This window comes from Phoca vitulina, unplaced genomic scaffold (assembly GCF_004348235.1).
Source record: "Phoca vitulina isolate PV1807 unplaced genomic scaffold, GSC_HSeal_1.0 scaffold7, whole genome shotgun sequence".
NCBI lineage: Eukaryota > Metazoa > Chordata > Mammalia > Carnivora > Phocidae > Phoca > Phoca vitulina.
In genome coordinates, this window is record NW_022589710.1 from 48,174,504 (window position 1) to 48,195,634 (window position 21,131).

The 21,131-nt window shown below is 41.6% G+C and overlaps 1 protein-coding gene across 29 annotated transcripts in view; it reads left to right on the plus strand.

The window, feature by feature from the left end:
• The window catches only part of NRXN3 (neurexin 3), a 1,527,623-nt gene that overhangs the window by 112,381 nt on the left and 1,394,111 nt on the right, over window positions 1-21,131 (plus strand). For 22 of the 29 annotated variants that reach the window (XM_032406055.1, XM_032406063.1, XM_032406062.1 and 19 more), the window contains 2 exons: window positions 2,852-2,881; window positions 5,748-5,759. In XM_032406055.1, coding sequence (XP_032261946.1) covers window positions 2,852-2,881; window positions 5,748-5,759 — 42 coding nt within the window. The remainder of the gene's footprint in view (window positions 1-2,851; window positions 2,882-5,747; window positions 5,760-21,131) is intronic. The other 7 variants (XM_032406089.1, XM_032406090.1, XM_032406061.1 and 4 more) reach the window with 1 other exon arrangement.

The following is a 21,131-nucleotide window of genomic DNA, read 5'->3' on the forward strand; positions in this document are numbered from 1 at the left end:
TCTTGTCCATTTTGCTTCATTGCCTGCCAAGCCAGTTTTAACATCAGGATCCCAGATCTGCATTCTTGGCTTGATATTTCTATTTAAGATTTTCATAAGTTGAAGAATATGAAGATTCGAGTTGCAATACTGCAACTACATATGTAGCTTAATAAAGCCTGGTAAGTATATATTTGAATTGAAAAAACACAGGTGGTGGGTTATTTGCATTTTAAAAGAATTCCTTCTTTTACAAAAGGATCCACTGCCGGGTTCCATTAAATATCCAATTCCTCTTAGCGCATTCATCATAAAATTTAATTTACCAAAATTTGATTTATATACCACTCAAATTCTAGTGAGCACGGGAATCACTTGGGTAACTTGCTTAAAATTCAGATCTTTCCCCAAACTCCTCCCCAAGATTCTAATTTATTAGATTCCTTGGTTGGGGCCCAGGATCTTCATTGTTAATAGGCATCCCCAGGTGGTTGATGTAGGTGGTCAGTGAAATACACTTTGGGAAATGCTGCTTTAAAGAAACACATGCAGCACATAGATGGGGCCCACCTGTAGTGCCTTCTCCAGGGCTTCCAATACCCCTTATGCCAATTGTCCTATTTACTCTTCATTCAGCACATTTTTTGAAATCTCTGAGTCAAAAAAAGAAAAGACTATACCACTTCTCTTCTACTTCTTGTCTGAGCTGTTAAACATCTTTCACTGTAAGTGTGAAATGTTTGTCCTTTCATTTTTGAATTTGAAAAAAAAAAAAAGTAAACTTCCCTCCCCCCAGCTGTATGTAGATAGAATTGATGTATAACATGGTGTAAGTTTAAGGTGTACAAGATGTTGATTTCATACATTTAAATACTGCAGAATGATTACCACCATAACATTAGTTACCCACCTCCATCCGGTCATATAATTACCATTTCTTTTTCGTGGTGAGAACATTTAAGCTGTCCTTTCTTAGCAGCTTGCAAATATATAATACAGTATTATTTTTTTTCCTTTCTTATTTATTTATTTATTTATATTAACATATAATGTATTATTTGTTTCAGGGGTACATTTCTTTTCATTTTTAACCCCTTCTTTTACTCTTAGGTATCTCCTTGGATCTTCTTATTCTCATTTCTTAATTCTTACGACCCTCCTGTGAATTAGTCACCCTTCCATGTACCCCACCTGCATGCCCCAGGCTCTCCCCTTTAGTGCTCTTGATCTGGATGCTGAAGGCTCTGGCTTGGTCCAGAAATACCAGACATTTTAGGAATAGTGACTTTTTTTTTTTTTGAAGATTTTATTTATTTATTTGACAGAGAGAGAGTTAGCGAGAGCAGGAACACAAGCAGGGGAAGTGGGAGAAGGAGAAGCAGGCTTCCCGCTGAGCAGGGAGCCCGATGCGGGGCTCAATCCCAGGACCCTGGGATCATGACCTGAGCCGAAGGCAGACGCTTAATGACTGAGCCACCCAGGCGCCCTGGAATAGTGACTTCTGCCAAGGTTTCTCTTAGCCAAATGTAGGACCCTTTGTTCTCTCTCCCTATTATTTTTTCCCCAAAAGGCCAAAAATTATTTTTTAAACTAAACAAATCATGAGAACGACTTACTTTGGCATGCTTCCATTCCTCCGTGAGTATTAATCTGGGGCCTCGAGAAATGAATGCCAGAAATGTACATTTAAAATGTGATTATAGTTTAATGAAATTTGTTTAAAAACTAGATTCCATAACATTTATGGCACATGTATCTATGTATTTAATATCTCATTGATCTTTTTAAAAGTCAGTTGCTTGACCCATATTTCGCCTCTGATTACTTTTCTAAATCTCTAGTAATCTCCAAAAACATTTGGGGATTTCTATACTTCAGAGATTTTTCTCCTTTATTAATCCTGTATATCCCTGAATTTCACTCTGGGTAAAGGTTCTCTGGGGTGATCTGGAGTTTGTCAAATATCTCCAGTAATAATAAAAGCAATGGGAGAGCAAACTGATGCTGTTGGTTACTGGTTGGAAATCTTTTCTTTTAATAGATTTATCAGAGCTTATGCTTCCTCTGAAGTAATGAGCTCTTAATAGCCTTGTTTGACTTCCTTAAGAACATAGCCAGAGGTTGTGCTGTTTGTTCTTTGGGACTTTGTGTACCTTCTTTAACCCATTCAGTGCTGGGCTGGGCCTCCCTCATCAAGGGCCAGCGACCTTCTAAAACAAGATGGTGGTGGGGAAGCAATGGAGGGCAGGGGTGGTGGTTGTCCCTGGGCTAAGACAAAGGCAAGAGGGGAAGTAGTTTCACGTTGTCTGAGGAACGCTTGCAAGCAGGAACTCATTTAGTATGTCCAGCATGACTCCATTTTTGGAGAAGAGAATATAGTATCTAGAAAATAAAATTGGGCAGGAACCTCTGGATGGTGGATTACAACAGAGTTTTCTTTTTTCGTTTCTAAATTTTCCAAAGTTGCTACAGTGACCATGTATTACTGTAAAAAGCCATTTGAAAGAAAGAAGGAAACGTGCTCGGCCCGGCCTCTTGAGTCTCCTTCCCGAGGGACCTAATCTTTAATAGATTTATTTCACATCCTAAGCGTTGCGTGGAACAGTGTGGAGAGAGGAAGGCTCTCATGATGAGGCCCAGAGCAGTCCAGCAAACAGAAGGCTGTCCTTCAACTGGAGGCCCGCTGCTGTGCTGCCCGGCTTCTCAGCCTCGGTTGCATGCTCCTGAGTACGTGCAAAGGCCCTGCCACTCCTCCTTGCACTTGACAACTAAGAGACAATTGCATTGCGTTGGGAATTTTAACTGTGTCTTCTTTCTTTTTTCCTTCCCCTTCCCCTCCTCACCCCCGTCCCCCCTCTTTTCCTTCCTCAAGGCCTCTCCCACCTCATGATGAGTGAACAAGGTAGGTGCTTCGTGCTTGCGGCACTGCAGCTGCCCTGAATTGCTTGCCTTTGTGCCTCTGGCTGGTCGCTCAGAGCCTCATTGTTGCTGGCAGCCCGCCTGCTGCCTGGTCCTCCTGCAGCAGGGCCACCCTGGGGTGGGGGGTACCTTTCCCGATGCATCTTGGTTTCCTGTCCCCATCATCCCCTTGGCTTGTCCATTCTGCACCACCATTTGTCATCCCGGGCGCTGGCCCTGCTGGGCTGCCTCCAAGAGAAAAGCATGAAACAAGGCATGACGGCGTCGATAATGGGGGTGAATGAAGCTAATTTCCGAGCAACAGAGCGGTTAACTTCCTCCTGCTCCTCCCCGGGCCCCATGCTGGGCCCCGCGTGGTTGGGGGAGAGGAGCTGGGCTTCTCCCTGAATTTCACTCTGAGTAAAGGTTTGCTTTTTGTCTTCCCCTCCATCCCACTGCCCATTGTAATGACTTTCAGCCCCACATGGTCAATGGAAGCCCTTGGGGGTTTGACTGTTTTCAGTTTTATATAAAAGCAAAAACCACCGAAAGAACATGCTAATGTCTTCGTGGCAGGATTCTAACTCATTATACACCCTGAAGAAAACTGCATATAAAGATCTGTAAATTCAGCATCTGCAACCTAAAATATTCAAATATGCAGGGAATGAGCTGTGCAGGAAATTCAGCTCAGCTAAGCACAGGGTGGGCTGTGAATGGAGCCTTTTTCTCCTAAATAAAAATTTTCCACATCATCAGCCTAAATCAGGATTCGAGAACTGAGCCTACTTAAAATTGTCTTTTCCTTCACTGTTCAATTGCTACTATTGTGTTTCTTCTGAGCCTTGAGATGATTGCAAGATTGGTCTACCTGCCTTGCCCTGACACCCAAAGCTTGTACTTTAATTTCTCTTGTCTGTTTCTTTTCAAAAAACACACGGGACTTTGGTGCCTCTTTTGGAGGACCAAAGAAAAGGGCAAGGCAGGGTCCATCTATGTTTTCTGGGTTTTCTTGATCTTTTGAGGAGGGTGCGACAATCCTGAAGCGTCGCTCCCCTTCCCTATTCCCTTACACTGGACCTATCAGACAGTGTTGCCATAAAGGGGAGTATGTTCAGATCAAGAAACCACCCAGGGCTGAGAGAAGTTTGCTTATGATGTCCAGGGAGCTGTGGAGGTGGGCAGTTGAGGGCATCCTGACTTGATAAGACAGTGTAGGGAGGAAGCATACCTTCCCAGTAGAATTGAATCCCCCAGACCTGAGCCAAGATCCACGATGTGGACTTGAGACTTTCATTGAAGATACGGTCTGGTATAGAGTAAGCGTCTAAAAAGAGTTGGAGGCAGGAGGTCCGGTGAGTTTGCCAGTGTTAGATGGAGCTCTGGAAGAGACTGGGATGAAACCTCGTTGTTATTGTGTGAGGGGGAGGGAAGTTATCTGCCGACAGCAGATAACTATGAAGCAGATATGAGTAGAGGATGTGCTTGATGTCAGCCTGTGTCTGGGAGTTTGAGAAAGTTAAGCACATCTCTATAAAGCAGGACGACCCAGGCTCTCTGAATTGAAGGAATTTGGTGGCCTGACTTTGATAGCAAGTTCCACCAGAAAAAGCAGGCCCTTGGAGTCCTGATGACAGACCTCCTTCTATCCTTTCTCACCTTGTGCTCCCCTTTGTTCTTTTGGGGTCCTCCTAGCTTCTGTAGTGGCTTGGGGACATGAGGGCATCATGAGGCTGCCGTGATAGAATAGAGACTAGGCAGATGGGATAGCCTGGTGGGAATTCTTTAATTTTGATTTGGATATTTTGGACCCTTCAGAGATACAGCTCAGGTATTTTGGAGGGCTCATTCCCATCAGTACGAACAATGTGTGGAGAATCTGTATTGTATACCACCCCCACTCTCCCACCCCCTCCTCAGCTTCTCTTGGCCCTCAGCATTGATGTGTACCTGAGTAGAGAATTCACACACACCCATGTATGCATGCTCTGGGCTAAGTCAAGAACTTTCTAGAAACAGAGTCTTTAAGCAATGAAAGAATGACAGATACTGGGAATTCCTCATTAGGTTTTCAAGAAAGGATGCAGAATTCTTCTGGGTGGTCAGTGCCTCTAAGTTTTTAAGTTGCAACTTGCAGTTTAATCTGTTTTTATGAAGGTCCTTTGACTGCATCACCCACCTCTCATGTGTTCCCCCACGTTCCACTCCCTTCTCTGTTCTTGCCCTGTGATGATTGCCCAAGAAACCAACTCTGCTTCCCACCTCTACTGCTTTCCTTCCCCTATTCCTTCACCACGAAAGAAAGATTTCTGTCTGGTTCCCAGTGAATCTCCAGAATTGGTTTCTGATGCCTGAAAATACATCTAGAAATACTTACCTGTGTTGTGTGTGCACCACTTATACATGTATGTGACACTCTTGGTCACCATTGGGAAAATACCGGAGAACTTGGTTTCTTTGAGACTTTTCCAAACCAAGTTTACATCGGTGAAGTGTGTGCAGTTTCACATACATGTGGCTATGCAGTGCTTTTGCATGCAGACTTGGTCATGTTTCTAAGGATGGGCCTGGGAAGAAACGAATGGGAAAAGCTTAAACATGAAGCTGGTGGGGACAGCTGGTGAAGCTGTTTTGGCTTGTTTAGGCTTCACATTGTGCATTTGTCTTGGGCTGCTCTCTCAAGATACTATAGTGCTGTTGCCTCTACTGTTGTGGGTTTTTATGGCATATGTTACATTTCTTTGTGTGTCTACAGTGTGCTGATGTTTTCCTCTCCCTGCTCTCTCTCTCTCTCTCTCTTTCTTTCACCGCCTCCATGGTGGACACCATGCTTCCTCTACTTAATTGGACCTTCCACTTCATTTCTGTAGGTAGAAGTAAAGGTAGAGATGATTTTATTTTTCTCATTATAACTATCAATCTGCCTTCTGAAATATTCATGTCTCCAAGGGGAATTGTCAATTCTGATGAATACAGTCCAGACTATAACTGAGTGCTTTTAACAATGACTAAAAAAATAAATAAATAAAAAGCCAGTGCTATCATTTCCCTTCAGTGCACTTCATGTTCGGTGGTTGGGGATCATTCCAAGTTGGCCTGCCTCCCTCTGAATCCAGGATGGGACTCATCCATTATGGCGTGCTATTTCTAGCAGGAACGGGGGACTCTGAAAGTTTAGTTATGCAGAACTATTTTACTTCAACGTGGGACAGTCTGAGATTCTCTCCAAGTCAGTGTATTGAAGGAACAGGGGAGATGTGAAATGGTGTACTGTTGTTTCTATTCCTTGAGGACATCTGGAATTGGGGCCAACATCTGTGAGGGAAGGATGATAAGAAAAGGGAGAAGATTGGTGAATTGCTTGAAATGTAATGTGAAATTTGGGAGATACGCATGTATTGTTGTTTTATCTTCTGTGTTTCCTGCATTTGGGGGAGTGGAGATGTTCTGACTGGGGGTGATGGGCTAAGAAGGGTGGGACCGGGGCTGTGGGAGGACACGGGAATGACAATGCATTCCATCGGAAGGAGAACGTGGAGAGAGGTAACCCTGGATTTTCACTTCCGAAGTCAACCTTTTGCCAGGTAGGCAGGGAAAAGGAGAGGTGCTGAGTGGGTGGGCTTGCTCCAGTGCCCTGAAGGGGTTTTCAGCTTCACACATTTGGGGAGAGCACAATTGCAATCAAAGATGTCAGAGACCCGAGCCCGAGAACCTGGCTCACAGCTCAAGCCAGATTTGCTGTGCAGCAGTGAAGGGAGAGGTTAACTGATAAATTATAAATACGTATCTGCATCCGGCTCTCCCCTCTTCCCTCCTCACTCTCCAGCCCTGTCTCCGTGGAGCTCTGTGCTGCAAAGACTGGCACATCACAGGGATAGGCAATGCAAGTTCTGGCATGAGGATGTTGAAGAAGGGGCTGACACGTTATTGAACATGCTGATTTGACGCGGGTCTGTGAATGGGCCATCTCTCTTTTGAGTTTTATGCTTTTCTGGATTTTTGGAGTTATGTGTGGCTACCTTGGAAGCAGTTTGGTCCTTTCCCCTTTGGAGTTGGCTGATTGCCTATTCTTTTTACACTCATCACAGGCGGGCTCATTTTCAGAAATACCTTCTTTTCTTTCTCTGGCTATTGCCACTACCTCTGAGCTTGTCCTATGTACCAGCAACTGTGCCCTGTGCTTTATATGCCTTATTGCCCTTAATCCCCACACCTGTTGTATGACGTAGGTGATGGTGTTACTGTGGCTTTATGGATAAATAGAACAAGGCTCAGAGAGCTAAATTGCCTGTGTCAGTTGGCTACTAAGTGGAAATAAAACCCAGAATCTGGGCCCCTAACCTCTGCTCATACTGCCTGTCTTGGATCCGAGGGTGCCTTCCATGGATGTGCCTCCCAGCTCCTTCCCTGGCACGGACCTGTCTCAGGTTCCAGCCTGCTGCTTTGCATTCTCTGTAACACACGTCCGTATAAATATCCCACTACTGTGACCTCGGTATGTCTAAAGTCAACCTTCATATCATCTTCCCTTGGTGATGTCCCTATTTTAACTCATGGTGCCCCTGTCCTCCTCATCACCCAGACTTGAAAAACCAGGAATCGCTTTCTATCCTTCCTGAACTTTTTTGTGCCCTGGGTGAACAGTTGAGAGATCTTATTGAGATTCTCCTCTGGAATGTCCAGTGCATCTCTACTGTTAACACCCTCATTCAGTCCCCACATAGCCCTTATTAGATTATTGCCCTAGCCTAATGAGTCCTCCTGCCTCTATTCTCTTCCAGGCTGTCCAGTAACTGAGAACTGCTTAAGCTCTGCTGTCTACCACATGGAGTGCAGGATTAGCTATCTCACTTTCAAAGTCGTCCCTAATATGGCCTTATGTACCTTCAGCCTTCTCTCCTATTAATCTTAGATGCAAAACTGCTTCCAAATAGGATACTGGATAACCTTCCTGGGCCTTTCCTTATCTCCTAGCTTTACTTATTCTCTTTCTCTCCCCTGTGACCACTCCTCCTCCCCTTTGTTCTGCCCATTGAAATCACACATAGATTTGATTTCCTAGTTGATGCTATCCTTGAGTGCTGCATTCAGAGATGAGCTCGCACTTCATGTATCTCTCTAATATTTTATGGGAATTGGGCCACTCCACTGTACAAGATGGGCAAGTATGTGGAAGACAAACCTATTCATTTGTTAATGTCCAGATGTGTCTAGCCTTGTAGGTTGCATGTGGAAGGGACTCAAAATCTCTAATCTTTCTTAGCCTGCTGTCAGTCATCATCCTAAAAGTGAAAATAAAGCAAAATTAAAATTAAATCGTATCATGTAGCTCATCCGTTCAAAAGCTTTGGGGGAAGGATTCTCATTGTATAATTGTCCATGTGCCTCCCCAGCTTTATTTTCTACAATATTTTCCACTCCACAGTATCACCCCTGCCAGCCCCCTGTCTCCTGAAGTCAACAACTCACTCTGCTTGAATCCACATTATGGTTTCCTGCCTTCAGTCTTTGGCCTGAGCTCTGTCCTCTTTCTTGAATGTCCTTGGAACACCCTTCCTCTCCTTGTCATCCTTGAAAGCCAAGCCTCCTAGGTGTGCCAGACTTTGTGCTTCTGTTATAGAGTACCTGTGCCAAACTGCCTCGAATCCGATTTACTCATGTGTTTCAGGCAGCCTCTCCCAAAAGGACGAGGCTGCGTCTTGGCCATTTCTGTCGCCCACACCACACTGAGCTCAGTATTTGGTCCAGAGTTGTACACCAACCTGTGCCCCTTATCTAGCCTCATTACCCCCCAAACAACTGAGCAAAGAAGCCCCAGTGAGTCATGGAGTGAGACCAAATGTTCTGGTTTTAGTTTTCTCCTCACCCAGGCCTTCTCTTGGCCCTGTGTGTACAAGTGACAGAGGGAAATGGTCACAGATTATATCAGAATAAAAGCGGGAAAGGTCTTTGGATTTATTCTTAGGAGATTGTCAGAGAAAAGAAAGCCTCAGATCTTGTCATTCTTTAAAGCTGAGCAGCAAAGCAGTGAACCCACCACAGTGGAAAGAAACAAAGTGAAATCTATAAGCCCGAGCAGGAAGTATGTGCATATGTATAGGCTATAATGATAATCACCACATTCAGGAGGCCTTTGGGCTACACCAAGCCAAAAGCAAATGTGACTACCTGGAAGTGGCTGACCAGAGGAGGTACTCAGCAACCCACCTTGGTCAGCTTTTTTGACCTGATTTTGACAGTCTTTGTTTAAATGTTGAGTGTGTTTTAGCTTCTATCCTCCTTTTCTTATTGACTTAGGGATTGCCCATTCTGGGTTAGGTCACCAAATACTTTTCCTTGAAACTGAACTTGGGGTAGGTGTTGCAGCATCAGTTGTTAACAGGGGCCTGATAGGTATCATCAAGGAGCAGATCTCAGGTAAGAAAAATCCTGGTGTAAGATCACCAGTAGAGAGTGATGGGGACCATGGCAAACTGGGGCGCACACATCCTGTCGAGGGCAGCAGCCTCTACTCTGTTCCAGCTGATTGCTGCCATGAAGAATGCATGCCCAGTGTCACCAGATCCTCAAGAAAAGCCAAAGTGGATTTTCTAAAAATGTCAGTTCATGGCATCTTTCGTTTTATGTATGTATATACGTATGTATGAACACACCGTAGGCCACAAGCTACAAGCTTTTGACCTTTGGCTTGAGGAAGAAGGAGTAAGGTATTCCTCCAAGATTTCTTGCTGAATGTCAATAGTGGGAAGTAGTCATTGGCAGCATGCTTGATTCAATTTCTCTTTGCCTGGAGCAGTGGTCGGGGCACAGGAATCTTTCCTGCCCTTGGCACTACTGCCAGGAAGCCCCATCCATGTGTTGGGTGAAGTTGGTTTTGTAAAGTAGGGTAGGCATGCTTGCGGAGGGTATGGCAAATGCTGAGAATGACCAAGAAGAGAGGTAACAGACTGCAACAATGACCAAGAAGTGGCATGATTTTTAAATTACAAGGGCAGTGGGGGGCATTTACTTTTTATCCTTTTGCTTTACATTTATTAATGTATTATTACTGGACTAGATAGTGTTGACCCTAAGATCTACTTTAATCTGTCGGAACCTAAAGACCTCTTCCAATTTATTTGCACGTATTTTTCCCCATGTAGATTTGATCATTTGCCTTCCAGTGCTGAACTAATCAATATTGGCCAAACTGGAAAGAGCTAATCAAGCTACATGAACTCGAACGTGGTTTCATGTAGATTGTATTTTGCTGGTAATAACATTAAGAAAGCTGATTTGAGGAGTTGAGCCCTCTCTTGTCCCTGCTAGGACCAGAGAGCCCTGCAAAGAAGTTACTGTTTTGATAGCCAACTGTTTATGCAAATTAGTAAATGCAATGCCAGCTACTAATTATGAAAATAAACTCATCTGTGCTCTATAAATATCTAATTATAATAAAATAGGGGCAATATTACATTTCCATCTCTTGCCTCATCTGTTTCTCATCCACCACTGGTTTGTCCTCTTGACAAGGAATAAAATCACTTTGTTTTTCAAAGAAGCCTGTTTTCCATGGTTTTTTTTTTTTTTCCTTCTAATGTTTTGAAAGTCTGCGGGAGAAAATAGATTTATTTTCAACGTAGAAGTAAAATTGCCTGATTTTAGCAACTCTGTGTTTTTGACATTGATGTCTTTGAAATGGTGCTTTAAAAATATGAAGTGTTTTTTTAAATTTCCTTGTTTAGAAATTTTCATTGGACAGTGAGGACTTTTTTTTAGAACAGTTTCTTGGAGTTTTTTTTTTTTTTAAATGTTAATGTGAGCAGATTTATTAGTAAAATGTATGATGGATCAATGGGATGTTTCAATTAAATTCCAATCGACCACATAAAGGAGAATATTTCTTAGATTTCTAAGCAACATGCTTATTTACTCCTCAATTATCTAATCGATCACACACAGATTTATATCTGTGATATATATCATAAAACACTTTCTCCTTGAAAGTGAATAGTGCTCCGCTTGTATAGACTTTAATCAAACCAAGTTGGTTAATCTTAGAGGATGTATAATTTTCAACTATGATCTCTAGGTGGACACATATAAACTTAACTTTGATAACACCTACAGGTAAAGGATCCTTCGAATTAAATTGAAATATGCTTATGACACATCATTTGTAAAGAGAGAATTCAGAAGGGTAGCGTGATGGAAAAAATATTTAATAAGAGAACAAGCAAATGTGTTGCGTTGTGTGCTCGAGCTTGTATACACCATGGTCTATTTCTCAGGTGTGCAGGGCAGTGTGGTGTATCTGGGTATAGGTACAGTTTCTCCAGATACATATTAACAGGTTTATAATGGTTGAATGTTTGCTCACATGTGGCTTCCGTGTGTGGTATACTGAAGAGAATACAGTCCAGGAGGGCTGTGCATCTGAATTTAGCATATTGTCTGCTGTAACATTGATGTTTATTCACCATTCAGCAAATACTGACAGAGAGTCAACTATGTGCTGGGCCAGGAGCCAGGTGTTGAGTGCATAGGGCTGGCCACGCAGATAAAGGCCCGGCCTCCGACACTTGGTGACAGTCCATAGCAGTTTGAAAATGGAGCACTGGGTGTTATATGCAAACAATGAATCATGGAACACTACATCAAAAGTAATGATGTATGGTGATTAACATAACATAATAAAACAAATGAAAAAAAAACATAAAAAAAACGAAAATGGCTTTCGGATGTAACAGCTACCTCTCCTCCCAAAGTTTTAAATAAACTCAATGTTCAACATATTAATATATCTGGAGTTTTAAAATTAATTTTACGAATTTATCTTAAAAGGAAACTGTCAGGTAATACTTCAGTTCAAATCACCCACCCTTTAAATTCTCGGATGCAGAGAAGAGAATATTCTTTGCATGTGAATAAGCAGGAATTTTTCATTTATTCCTTCGCTCGCTTATTGGGAGAGAGCACACACAGCGTAGAGTATGTAAAATCCACACTCTTAAGTGTACAGCTGAAATATTTAACCTATATATGCCCATGTCAGTGCCATCGGGATCGAGATAGAATACCCATCCTCCCCCATAAGGTTCTGTCCTGCTACTTTCTGTTACTTATTTTTAATATAAGTATTCTGCACTCCAAAGCTGTGCATATTCCATGTAGTAATCAGCAGGCAGGCTCCAGAGTGCTTTCATTTTCATTAAGAATGGCCAGCCTTGTGCGAAAGGGAGGCATTGTGGTTTTTACTGTGTGTCAACAGTCACAAACGTTGTCCTTCCATGAGGTGTAGCTTTGCTCTGTCTTTGATGGCACTCGGATTTCCTTCTGCACAAAGAGAACATCTAATTGATATCATTGGGTTTTGTTTTTCTTTTTTTTTTTTTCCTAAGGCATTAGTGGCTAGTAGAACAGCAGAGGTAGAAAAGACCATATGCTTTGTAAAAAGCCAGACTAATAACACTTTTTGATGGACGTCTGATTTTTAAAAGTGCCGTATCTTTCATTAAAATTTACATGTGAAGTAGGGGCACGGGCGGTGACATGAAAGCTAATGCAGCTTGCACGTCTTGACATAATAACAATCACAAGAAACTGGAGATTCCAGATGGCAGCTTGGCCTTTGCCATCCTTTTAATAAGCTACTAACTGCTAATTATTTCACTCTTTTGGGCAAGTTAATTTACTGTTGACTCTTAAAGAGATATTGCTCTTTTTCTCCCTACGCCGCAAAAATCAGAGCCCTTTCACCTAGAGCTGTCACAAGTGCTTCCCTGCAGGTTGAAAGCTTGTCAGCTGATGGTAACAATGATGGCAAGTACTAGGGGGGAAAATGTTGCTTAATAAATAATATTTTCTTGTATTCTTTTAATTTAGAAAAAAAAATTTTTTTTGTAAATGTGCTTGGCTAAGGATCCATTGTGTGCACGTGCATGTGTGTAAGAGCAATAGATCAGGGAGCCCATACAAGGAGAGGATCTGAAATTTGGAGCCTATTTAAGAGTGAAAGAACAGCTGCCTTTTAAATGGTTGCTAATTCTGACAATGCTGTTTTGTGAGTGTGTGATTTTCTGTGATAGCGGTTAGGAGGGATGATGGTGTGTAATAGCTCACTTCCTAAGCTTTATGGTAATGTAGCGCAGTGATGAAAGAGAGCGGGGTCTGCATGTTCTGGAGCCCTTTTAAATGAAGAGCCTGCAGAACAAACATGCTTTTTCTGTGCTTCGACTTTCTTAGGATGATTTCATATTTTAGCACAGACGCAGATTATTAAATAAGTGTGCAAGTGGGCTTGGACGCATCAGGAGTGTTTGGAAAAGAACCTTGTTTGCAACGAGCTGTCTGACAATCAAAATATTTACTTAAAGATAAGCTAATGAATGTGTCTTGCAAATGCCTGCGGATCCATTATTGAAATGAGAATCAGTTCTTTGGCTTGATACTATCCGAAACTAGATCTCAAACCTCCAATATTATTGGGTGTAGATGTGTTTGTATTGTAATTCTCTCAAAACAAAATAACGTGGGTATTAAACAACAGACAGGTAGGAAAATCTCTCAACCCATTTTCTTGAAATATTTACACTAAATTTTATGTGTTACTATGATCAGTTGTGCCTCGTTGCTGTTAAGAATTACCAAATGATGGGGCACCTGGGTGGCACAGTTGGTTAAGCGTCTGACCCTTGGTTTTGGCTAAGGTTTGTGAGATGGAGACCCACGTCTGGCTCTGTGCTCAGGGCGGAGTCTCCTTGTCCCTCCCCCTCTGCTCCTCCCCCTACTTGTCCCCCCCACCCCAAATAAATAAATAAATAAAATCTTAAAAAAAAAAAAGAACTGCTAAATGGTTTAAAATATGCATTGAAAAAACACATTTTCCAATTATTGGTGAGATCTCTGAACATGATCATCATAATGTGAGTTTTTGTAGTGTACTATCCTGTCTCTAGTGACTTGTGTGTTATTCAGTTGATGGGAGGACTGTGGAGGTCAATCACACACTAATCATTTGCTTATTGTTTAAATCTAGAGGAACCAGACATGTTTTAAGTGTTATATTTTTTTAAAACTAGTGCATCACCTGGTTTCAAAATAACCCCAAGGGAAAATATCAGCATGTGTGAATTTGGGGAGGTTTTGTCATCTTTCAGAATCTTGATATTATACAGTGTGTTCAGCCAGATTGCCAACTTCTAGAAGAATTTTGAGAAATGCTAATAATATTCCAAGAAAAAAAAAGCACTGAGAAAAATAGGTTCTCAAAACATAGGTTGAAGACAAAATTAAACAGATTTTTTGACCGTGGGACTTCTCAGAGCCTTTGTTATGACATCGTTGAGAAAGAAAATGTAGTTTTCAAAGTTACCCGAATTTATTTGATGTGAAATCCTTTTTTTTTTTTTTTATGATTTACATTTTGGATGAGGATAGCTAGAATTAAAACTAGTGTTCAGTTGAAAAACTTGGGACAAGATAATTCTCAAGTCTTTTCCAAGTCTAATATTGCAAGTTGTAATGCCTCTAGAATTTGAAAGAGGCTTTTGGATTGGCTTTACTCAAGAATCTTTGTAACTACATTTTCTGTTTTGATTGGGAATAGTTTTTTGGATGGATTAGTTTCAATAGGGAAATTACTGCTTCCTGGTAAAATGCATAACACAGATGTTAAAACAACTGCAGTTTTAAAGACACTAGTCTTGTTAAAACGCTTCCAGTTTGTATTACCTAAGTACTCAAACGGATCTCCATCTACTGTGTGTAAACAACGCTCCTGATAAATGGCCTGCTTCACTCCAGGAAGGGCTGAACTCAGCATAAGATGAGAAAATTACTGGGAACTTTAAGTTTTATTTGCTTTGAAATTTGGAGCTTGTTAACAGTCGTTGTGGTTATTTGTCCACTCTCTTGCTAAGACCATTCATCCGATCACTCTAAGAGTTTGACTATCAATGCCTTTTTTTTTTTTTCCCCAGACAGTGAACACATAGGTGGAAGACATTCTTCCCAGAAAGAATTACTTGTACTGTGTTTGGAAATCATTGACTCAACTAAGGATTTTGTGGGCTCTCTCATTGCAAGACAGAGGACTTTGTCCTATTTATGTGCTATCTGTTCAGTATGAAGTGGCTGCCATTGATCCATCTGTCGTGGGCCATTCGCCTGGGGCTATTAATCTGGTTGTGGAGACTTAGTTTGCTGAGCCAGCCATACCCTCCCCAAGTGACCACTAATGAGCACTTACAAATGTCTTGGCCGAAATTGTTATGGGATGGGTGACATTCCCAGTTCTAAACTAATTGATCCAGGTGGCAGTTAAGCCTAGAACACCAGATATCCAGGTGTGAATCATTCTAATGCAGGGCCAGCAATTGGTATAAAAAAAGCACTGAGATAAGTGTCAGAAGACTAGCTCCGGATGCTCTGGAAGACAACACGATAGAGAAGAGCGCGATGTTAGTGCTCGACATTTACAAGTTATACAGCCTTGTTAAGCCTTATTATCCTAATAAGTAAAATGGGAACAAAAATACTACCTACTTCACAGCGTGGCTGGGAACCACTGAGACAATGTATATAAAAGGCTTATGTTAGAGCTTGGGTCTGACATTGAAAAAAACAGTAGTTATCACAAATATTAGCAACAAACATTAGTTATCAGCATCATAGTAAATACATCCTGTCAGTATCACCATAGATATGGGAACTTTGAACAAATTAATCTTTCTGACCTCCCACATCTTTGCCTGTACAATGCTTACTTGGTAGGTTTGTTCTGGATAATAATTGATATCATTCAGGTGAAGCACTCTGCAAATTAAAATGGCACTATGCAACATGAAGGAATTAATAGTCCATCAGAACATACACTCCACAAAATTAAGGGCAGTATGTGTGTTGGTCACCATGATATATATCCAGTGCCTGTAATACTGCCTGCCTCATGGTCGAAAGGACTCAGTGAATCCTTGTTGAGTGGGCACTAGAAATCACTGAGCTAGTTAGTAATTCTTTTTTTTTTTTTTTAAAGATTTTATTTATTTATTTGAGAGAGAGAGAGAGCACAAGAGGGGGGAGCGGGAGAGGGAGAAGCAGACTCCCTGCTGAGCAGGGAGCCCGATGCGGGACTCGATCCCGGGACTCCAGGATCATGACCTGAGCCGAAGGCAGTCGCTCAACCAACTGAGCCACCCAGGCGCCCTAGTTAGTAATTCTTAGAAGAGTTCAGTAACATGGACAGCTTGCTTCCTGTGATTCCATTTTACATTTAGTAGGAGGTCTTTGGGCAACTCCATTGCAAGAGGGAACTGTTGGCCTCTTCCTTGAGGGCCTCTCATACTAATAATAAAAAAAGTAATCCCGGTAAAGCCAGTGTGTTCTTTAGGTGTTTGGGGGATGTGTTTGCTCTTTTTGTGTGCACAAAGAGCTAAGGGATTTCGTCATGTTACTTGATGAAACTACATGAGCCCTGAAGAAAACAAACTCATTGAGTTACTTTATTAAAAAATGCTGATCTGCTTCCCCAAATTTTAGGGCCTATAATTTCAGAGTTCAAAGGGAACATAGAATTCCTTTAGTTCACCCCACTGTGATTTTGTGGATGACAAAACACATCCTGAGGGCGTAGAAGTGTCCTGCTCGTTGCCACGCTGATAATTTGTCATGTTGTTGGCATTGGACCCAGACCTTCTAACTCCCAACGCTATTTCCTTTTCCCTCCCACCAAGTTGTCTCTACGATACAACCAACTTGTCGTCACCATCACTGAATGACGGTACTTGTTATAGATCATCCACAGGCTGGCGAGATCATTATTGATAATGCAGTGTCAGAAGTTCCTGGAAATACCAGGGTGGGAGCATTCTAAACAAGGATGTCTCTTAAATACGTGACTGCCCTGAGAACGGATGCAACCCAGATTTTGACACTGTCAGTAAACTGCTCTGACTTTCAAGATTTTAGAATTCTTTGTACCACTTATGGACTTGCCCTGTCAACTGCTTTGTCTCTGGGTTAGAGTAAGATGGTGACGCCAAGATGACTTCAGAAAGCTTTTACACCCATTTGTTTTTTTCTTTTAACTGTCCCGTGTTGCCAGTTTATAAGAGTAGATGCCTGTAAGGAAATTCACTTGGGACTAATTTTCAAACTGTTACTTAATGATTTTTCCACTTCCTTTCTTCCATTAAGAATAGTTTAGTAATTTTATTTACAATTTTTTTAACTAAAAAGGAAAATTCATTTTTTCTCAAGTAGGAATCTATCATTAAGCCAGTATCATTCCTTCGTTTTTGTTTTTTTTAAAGATTTATTTATTTGAGAGAAAGAGGGAGCACGCACAAGCATTGGGGGAGGGGTAGAGGGAGACAAGCAGACTCCCGGCTCAGCGAGCCCAGAGCCAAACTCGGGTCTCATCCCAGGATCCTGAGATCACAACCTGAGCCGAAGCCAAGAGTTGGATGCTCAACCAACTGAGCTACCCAGGCAACCCCCACTTTGTTTTCTTTTAAAAATAGTTTTCTACTTTAGGGTTTGCCAGGAGTCTGATGGATTGTTTAGTGTCCTTCCACGAGGCACTTTTGGGGGATGTTGATCAACGCATGAAATCAGTTCTTAAATTTTTGCCAAACCACCTTCCTTTAGACTGTTTTGATCACAAGGGCTCTCAAGTGTCAAAGTCATTTGGAGAACTAGATAGATAAAATGCATGAGCACTAAGCTTTTTTTCCAGGATAGAATAAATAAATGTGTTTTCTATTATGTGCTCAGCTTTGATAGTGATTTGTTAAAAGGAAAAAAAGAAAGGCAATGATATTAAATATTTACAAGAGTGATTTAGTTGTATTATCTTGTGCTCTGCATCTCTGTTTAATAGTGAAATCAGCTACTGTTGAAATAAATGTCATTAAACCAGTGGTAGTGTGAAGGTCACTGACGAGGCAAGGTTAAAGTAATTTGTGGAGAATAATGATTTTTGTCAACTTTCCAGATCCCTTCCTGTTTTCATCGGCTTTCCTCCAAAAATAACAGGAAAAAAAATACATCTGAGAATTCACAGCCTCACTTTATCTCTTACATCCTTTATGCCCTTTCTGGCCAACCCTGTAGCTGGAAGCCTTTTATGCATTTTTTGTTTCATCCATTTAGTGGACGGTTCTCCCTCGAGGTAAGTGGTTGCATTTCCGTTTACTGGCTCTTCTGTTGGCCCTTGCTTGGCAGTTTGTTTTAGAGGTAAGAGCCCGTGCCTCTTCCTTCCTGGAAATGGTTTATCTTGCCTGAAATGATCCTTAAGTTTCTCTACAAGTTCCTCCTCTATGTGAAGCAATTTTTTAAAAAACTTTATTTCTCATGTCCCTTTAAAGAAATCTCTGAGTGATTGTATGGCATTACCCCCATTTTCACAGAAAAAAAAAAAAATAGAAGTCCAAGGTTGCAAAACGAGTTACAGAGCTAGTAGCAGGACCAAGATAAGCTTAACTTTGCCTGAGCCCCTAAGCTGAAGCTGATTCTACGTAACGATGTACCATCACTTCAATTAGTTTTATTGAATGTCAGTTTTCCCTTCCATAAAATGGGGATAATGATACATTAATGTAAGATATTCTTAACAATGCGTATAGATAATATTATATGTAGTGTCTTATAAATAATACATTGTTTTACTTGTGGAAAATTGAGAAGTGAACTAACACATGTTAAGTGCCTAACAAGATGTCTGGCTCTTGCTGTAATTTTAATAAATAATATGTTCCCTCCATTCTTGACAATAACAACAAAGTATAATTGAATTTAACAAGCACTGAGCACAAGGGATACACAAAATGAATAAAAATCAGTCTTTGTTCTTAAGCAGCTCACAATATGGTAGGAGGAAAACACCTTTATAATGAATTCCAAAAGCTATTCATATCTTTTTTCCTTTTGTTTTGGGCTTTGTACCAAATGATACTTAAAATGTGAGAGCCTTTTTCTAGGGGCAGGTAGTTTCCTGTGAGGTTGAGATGCTATCCTGACATGCTGTGGCAGCTGCTTGTGGCTTCTGTCCCAGTTGGTCTGTGTTTCCCTGAGCCTGAAGTCCGGGGAGCAGGCTGGGAACGGGATAAGATGGAGAGGTACAGTGAAGTCTTGGTGAATGTTAGCGCAGATTAATTGCTGTGACAGACAGTCCCCAAAACCCAGGAGGTTAATGCTAACAAGTGTCTTATTCACATCACGCTTTACAGTGCAGATTGGTGCGTGGTGGAGGAGGAGTCTCTGGTCCACACAGTCATTCAGGCACCTTCCATCCTGTGGCTTTGTCATTTTCTGGAATGTTGTCCTTTATTGCATTCCACTGGCAGATGGAGAGAGAGGGAGAAGCTGAGGGAGCTTGAAAGATTTTTTTTTTTTTTTTAAAGGGTCAAGCCTGGAAGTAGTGTGTACCACTTACTATTGGCCAGAACCCAATCCCATGATCCCACCTGATTGCAAAGGAGGCTGGGAAAGGTAATTTAGCTGTGTGCCCCGAACGACAGGGAAAGGTAGTGGAGATGTAGTGGCAGTCTCTGTCCCAGTGGGTGAGCTGTGTTCTGTTCTTGTGTCGTCTTGTGTCAGGCCTGGTAGACGTCTGCAGCTTACCTTCCTTCAAACTAACGAACGAAATGGCCCCAGTGGTTTCTAAGAGACAGAGGATCCCTGCCCCTTCCTTTTTCTATAATACGTGCATATATTTCATTTGAAATGAAACCCTTCAGAGTTACTGTGATGTTTCTCTAAGTCCTAAGAATCACCCCAGGAACTTGTGAAACTAAAGACTTTTAGTTTCTGCTTAGAACCACAGAATCTGCAGGTCTAAATTATTCTTGTGATCAGGCAAGTTGGAGACCTACAGTGCTCTAGCCAACTCCAAGGAATAAAGCAAACCAAAAAGGGAGTGTCTGACTCTATTCAATGTATTTTGTTGAAAACAAATTCCATATTGATCTTAGCTTGTAAACCTATTTGTTATACATGAATTTTTATTATAATTTTTTTAAGGGATTTAATCTCAATTTTGCATCCGTAAACCAAAAGCTAGAAGTATAGTTGGGATCTTAGCCTACGTTGAGGAAGTGGGGCCAGATGCCTGATTCAATAGCGTTTTGTTTTATTCTGATTGTTGGGTAAGAATATCTCAGCATCTTTTTTTCCCCTCTTCATCACTTCACAAGGCACACCCTTGATTAAGAGACTTTTCTTGTTGCATAAAGACAATAATAAATAGGAGTCCAGGTTTGGTAGGCTTGCTTATAATTTGTGGCTGACTTGTGAATAGTTAAATAATGGCAAACCCTTTTAGTGCTTACATTCCTATTCTCTTACTCTAGTGTACGTATAGGAACCATTAAAACCATGATATTTTGAAATGCACCCCCTTCCTGTAAAGTCGTGCCTTTATCCCTTTGGCCGCCTTGTACTTCTGGAATGGATGTCAGAGTGTGGATAATTCTGGGCTTGTGACTCTTTTCTTTCTCCTGTTTTATCTGCCTCTTTTTGTGTCTTTGTGTGCAAGTCTATAATTACTATTGAGTTTTCTCCTAAATACCAGCAATTATCTCACAGGTGGAGGGATTAGGCGAGAGCCGGGAGCATTGCACTGAGATTAGAAGAAAGGCTGCCTCCACAAGCTTTAAATATAGTGAAGGAGGGACTGGATGGAGACTTGGAGGAGGTCCGCAGGATCGGGGGAGGGGTGGACGTTTTGCTTCTGATATTTAAATCCCTAGATGGCGTGAAGGAAGAAACTCCTAATGAAAGAAAGGGGATTAAAAACCTAAACTGGTTTGAGGTTATTGCTTCAGAGAGCTGGGGATGCAGGAGGGGGGACAGCAAAGTTTCTATTCCTTTCTGTAGCTTGTTTCACCAGCTTCTTCATCTGAGAGGTTTATTTTTCTTTATTATTATTTTTTATTTTATTTATTTATTTTTTTGGTCTGACAATCTATTTGGAGGGGAGCAGAGAGCTGGGAAGGTCTAATATATGCCCAGGCCAAGGGAATTTTGGTGAGACATTATCTTTCTTCCCAGCAGGGAATGATTTATTTACCTGGTATGTCAGTTAGGGTGCTTTCAGCTGCCAATAACAGAACTTTCAGCTCAGCTGCCTTAAACAACAAAGGGGATTTATGGGCTCAGTTCTTGAAAAGTCTAGTAACTCAAAGGATTTGACCAAGACCTACTGTCTCACTTCGCCCATCTTTTGGCTTCGCTTTCTTGGTGTTGGCTTCCTTCTTGGCAGGCTGCTTCCCTTG